The 4819-nt window shown below is 35.8% G+C and overlaps 1 protein-coding gene across 1 annotated transcript in view; it reads right to left on the bottom strand.

Annotated features, from left to right (window-relative positions):
- Positions 1 to 4819, bottom strand: part of DUS2 (dihydrouridine synthase 2) — a 27426-nt gene that overhangs the window by 22002 nt on the left and 605 nt on the right. Inside the window, 2 exon segments of the mRNA XM_009886398.1 lie at positions 348 to 439; positions 1979 to 2024. Of these exon segments, the coding sequence (XP_009884700.1) occupies positions 348 to 439; positions 1979 to 2024 (138 nt within the window).

Genomic DNA, 4819 nt, shown 5'->3' with positions numbered 1-4819 from the left:
GTGATCAAATATCAGCATAATTTATTTTTGGTATCTATATGTTTGGAAATATATCAAAGATACCTATTACAAAAACAAGCTGCTGTCATAGAGCACAGAATTCATCTTAACCATGTCATCTGAAAACAGCAGTACACAGAGCTCATAATGTAACATCTTGACTGCATGCGTACCAACAGATTAGAAATTCTGCAAAACATTTGGTGTTAAACTTTACCTCCACCTGAATCATCAAGAAATTGACAGTCTGTAATACAGTGAGCTTCTTTAGGCTTTGATTAATGTTACTAGCATGGCCTTGTTTAACCATGCCATTATTAGAAGAGTACCTGCAGTTGGTTCCTTACCATTTGAAAGACAACACGGTGCCTCTCCCTTTCACAAGTTCTGAAAACTACTCTCTCATTAGGTGCAACAAAGTCCACTGTTTCAAGTACTTCTATATTAAATGAGAAATAGATAAAACAGAGAAAAATTATGTGTAAATGTGATCATAAAGGAAGACACATGACTATATAACTTGTATATAAATGAAGCTAACAAATAAGTCTTCCACAAATGCAGAACTAATGGCACCCTACCTCCCATATGTCCTCACTGTACGTTCACTCCTTGCACGTTGCTGTTTCCCTCCCATAGTACTCCCTAATCATCCCCTAGCCTGTTTCTTGGGCAAGCATCAGCACCAGAACAAGTCTAATGATCAGCCAGAATGAATGGAACACTACCATTTTGGGGAAAAGGCAAGAGGTAAAAGCAGATTCGCAGCAGATTTCTGTTCCCTAACAGGGACACTACAAACAACTGTTTCTCATGCCACTCAGCTGGGGAGGTCTCAAAGGTATCTTTTCAAGAACTTGTCTGTGATAATCACATTAGGCCAAATCTAGCCCATGGACCCCAAGTTAATAAAAGAACGATAAACAGTGAAATCTTGTATGCCTTGCTTCCTTATTGCAGTAGACTAAAAGGTACGTATATTATAATGTCAAACAGCTAAAATTCATGAAGAGTCATGACTGGAAACTGTTTCTGAATTTGTTTCTTAGACACTATCAAACTTTTCTTGAAAAATTAAAAGGTTTTGTAACTAATATTAGTAGTTCTGCTCAGGTAATTAGGTTTTATATTAGCACATATGCATGTAAAATTTCTAAAAAAAACCACAAATAAAAACAAAAAAAAGCAAGAGGATTTTTTAATGTTTATTCTTTACTATAATAGCATACAAAGGCAGTAGACAATGAGAAGCTGAAAACAGTATGTAGATAGAGAATTGAGGAGGGTTATCTGTTAATTACAATTTTATTATTTGTCTTTTTAACCCACATAAAATTAAGAACTTTAACGTTTTAAACAATGCACTGAAACTTTAATGTCCTGTCTATTGCAGCTACTAGTTTCTTTCACCTGCTGCCAGGAAGCATAATGCTGGAACATTAGTAACAGATTTCCAACACTGATCCCATTTTTCTTAATAAAAAGAGAAAGACATAATTTCAGGAGCTAGAATTATAGCATCTTTTAATGTAGAAGGCCTATATTTGCACACCCAGTGACATGACATGACCTGACCTCTACCAGAGTTTAACAAAAAAACTCATCAAATCCTCGTAATAAACTGTCAATGGTGGAGAAAGACCTCGTGTTAGGTCTAAAAAAAAATAAAAAACTGTCAGTTACTAATACATGAGGCCTGTCTTCCAAAAACATTTGTGGTTTTCCTGAGGGACAGTGACTGAACTACTGAAGTTCCTTAAGAAGGGAAACTTAAAAGTTTTAAGTTGTAGAGCAACAGACAGGTATAAACTGGATCTTCAAAAACTTATTTTAAGTTCCTAGACACTGTTTAGAGAGATTGTATGTACAAATACCTCATTGTAAGCACTATAAAATTACTTCAGAGAAATAATTATCTTTCCTCTTCGCTAGAAAAAAGAATGCTGACAGATGTTAACAAAAGAAATACTATACTTGCCATTTATAACCCTCTTACACTGCAGCATCTTTATGTCAATCAGCTCCTGAAAAGAAAAAAAAAAAGTCTCAGTGAGTGGAAGCAGTTAAGCCACCCAACTCTAGACAGTTGTCCATTTTATTAAAAAAAAAAACCCAGCTATCTAGAAATATCAAATACAGAAAAAGAAAAAAATTAAAACAAGAGTTTAACTATACAACGTGCTCAACTGAAGTTTCAAGATGTGAACACACCATGTGAACACACCATGTGAACATAAGAATATAATATGCTTACAGAGTTCTAGAAGAACCATTTTGTTCAAACACCTATCTAACAAGCTGGAAACACGGTAGAATGAACTACTTAAAATGGAAGATAACTCAATGCTGTAGCAACAGACCACCTCAAGAACCAATGTAGATTAGTACTGGCCAAACACATAGGTGAACAAAACAACAGTATTAAGCTTTAAGACTTATTTATCTTAATCCTGAGTTTTAGCATTTCTCTACATTTGTTAAAAGACAAAGAGAAGCTTTGTGTTGAACTTTACTGGAGAACCTAATATACAGTCACCACTCTTCTAGAACTTGCAGCTTTCCTTTAGAAGAAACCCAGAACTTCAATCTGCATATATTAGCTTAACTGCAGATTTAAGAAATCCAGCTTATTAAGGATGCTATTTGAGTCCTTTTCTCATATGCATCTCATCAACTTGATTACAGGTGATCCTTAAGACAAACTGACTGCCTTTAATTGACAAAGGACTACAGCTTGAGGCAATATAACTTGTTAGCCGCTGAAATAAATACGCAGCTGTTAATCCAACTATTATATAAATTGAGAAAGAAACCTACTATACTACAGTGTTAGTCACCTCAAGAAGTTTAATCTACTATAGAATCTTTGTTTCAGCATATAAGACAAGGTTTAAGACCTGCTGATTTACAGGTAAGGGATAAAGAAGCAATAAATCAGGCTAATCTCAATCTGTTTGCATTATACCATAGGTCTTATGAGTAGTGCTTTTAATTTAAGTTTTTAGCTAATGCTCTTCATCAGGTATTGTTCATGTTAAGTTCTGAAACAGCTTTGAGTTCTAAAATGTTGAGGGAACTAAGAGGAAAGGACTAAAAACCTAAGTTTTATCATACGGAAATGAAGCTACAAAATGCAGTTATCTATGCTGTCCTGTGGGCAAATAACTGCAGTGTAGTTGCCTAAAACAGCTCTTCTATTTTATACTGCCTTATCTGTTCCTAAGAAAAACCCACAAAGCATAGCTTTTCTGATAAAATCTATTAAAACAAATGTCTAACTTCAAATATTAATCCATATCAAAGGCATCTTAATTCTCCAGTCTCTCAACAGCAATGTGGGGAAAAAAAGATAATGTAGGAGACCTTCTTTTTGAGGTGAGATGAGGAAAACTACCACAGGCTTTTGGCTACAGGAATAACTTCAATACTACAAGCTTTGTTACATGTTGCAACTTGTTAAATAAATGCGAGGGTCTCTTCTTTTGAGGTACTGTTTCTCTGCAATTGTGGCAAAAAGTGTGTGTGAAGGAGAAACTGCTTTAGCTACACAGTTTGCAGTGCTGGATTAAATAATTTATATCCTGTGACTTCAGGAGTAAGCAAAGCAATGCCTTTATGTGTGTGGTTTGTTGTGGGTTTTGGTTGGGTTTTTTGTGGTTTTTTTTTTTTCTCAAAAACACAACAATTTCTACACTGTTATCTTCCACTAATTTCTTAGACAACAGCCCTGTCAAATCTGTGGTTAGTGCAATTAAGTAGCTGCGCAGTAATGAGGTTCGTTCTTACTACTGAGAAGTGTAAGAGACACTGGAAAAGTACAAAGGTTGTCTGAAGCCTGACTCGCTTTTAGTATTTAAGACTTCTAGATTCTGTAACTCTATGCTTGTGATTTCTCTATATGTCATCTAGAGTTACCCTCCCAGAGAATGAAAAAAAAAAAGTATTTTCTCTTAATCTCATGTAAAGTAAAGAGCTCATAATTAATGAACTGGGAAACTGTTAATCATTGTTTGTCAAAGAAGAAAAACACCTTATTACTCCCAATTTCATGATAGACAGCTGTAACTACTCTACTGAATTTTGAGATTTCTTCTGAATCATCCAGCACTAAGTCATGGCGCTTTCACATGGTGCTCATCCAACTGATCACTTCTAATTCTAAAAGCTAGAGACAAAAGCTGAGCTGTGGTCAAGATAAAAACAGCATATTGTCTGTGTCTTTTTTTCTCTCCCAAAATGGGCAGTGAACTAACTCATAAGACAGCTGCTGTGAAGATTCCTGGAGAACACTGTAAACAACTGATTCTGATGGTTCGTTTCAGCCTGTTTTATTGGTACAGATCAAACATTCTCCAGGAAAGCCAGTACTTAAAGCCATGTCTACATTATGTTTTACTCCTTACTGTTTTGTGGGGTGGTTTGGTTTTTGGGGTTGCTCTTATTTTTAAATCTCAGCTGAGTCATGTAACTTGTACTGGTGCCTATGTTTGAGATCTAATAATAGCACTGAAGGGGAAAATGGGAATACTGATGCACTGCCACCATAAGAATAGTGGAGGCTAAGTACCTTAAGTTACAGCAGTCCTACCAATACCATCTGCAGCAAACTGGAGTCTCAACTTTGGCAGCTTTCAGAAAAGCGGTTAAGCAATGAGGACATCAGTGCTGTGAGGGGTATGGATGGATGCTCTGGGTTAGCACAGCAGAACTAACAGGGTGAAGAGGGTAGGTCAGGCTAAGACCTCCTCAAATGTAAGGGCTCCACTCAAAAAAAAAAAAAAAAAAAAAAACCCCACCACAAACCCCACAAAAAAAAAAA

Source organism: Charadrius vociferus, unplaced genomic scaffold (genome assembly GCF_000708025.1).
Source record: "Charadrius vociferus isolate BGI_N301 unplaced genomic scaffold, ASM70802v2 scaffold400, whole genome shotgun sequence".
Classification (NCBI taxonomy): Eukaryota; Metazoa; Chordata; class Aves; order Charadriiformes; family Charadriidae; genus Charadrius; species Charadrius vociferus.
Note: the sequence above shows the minus strand (reverse complement) of the source record. Positions and strands in the feature narration are given on the sequence as shown.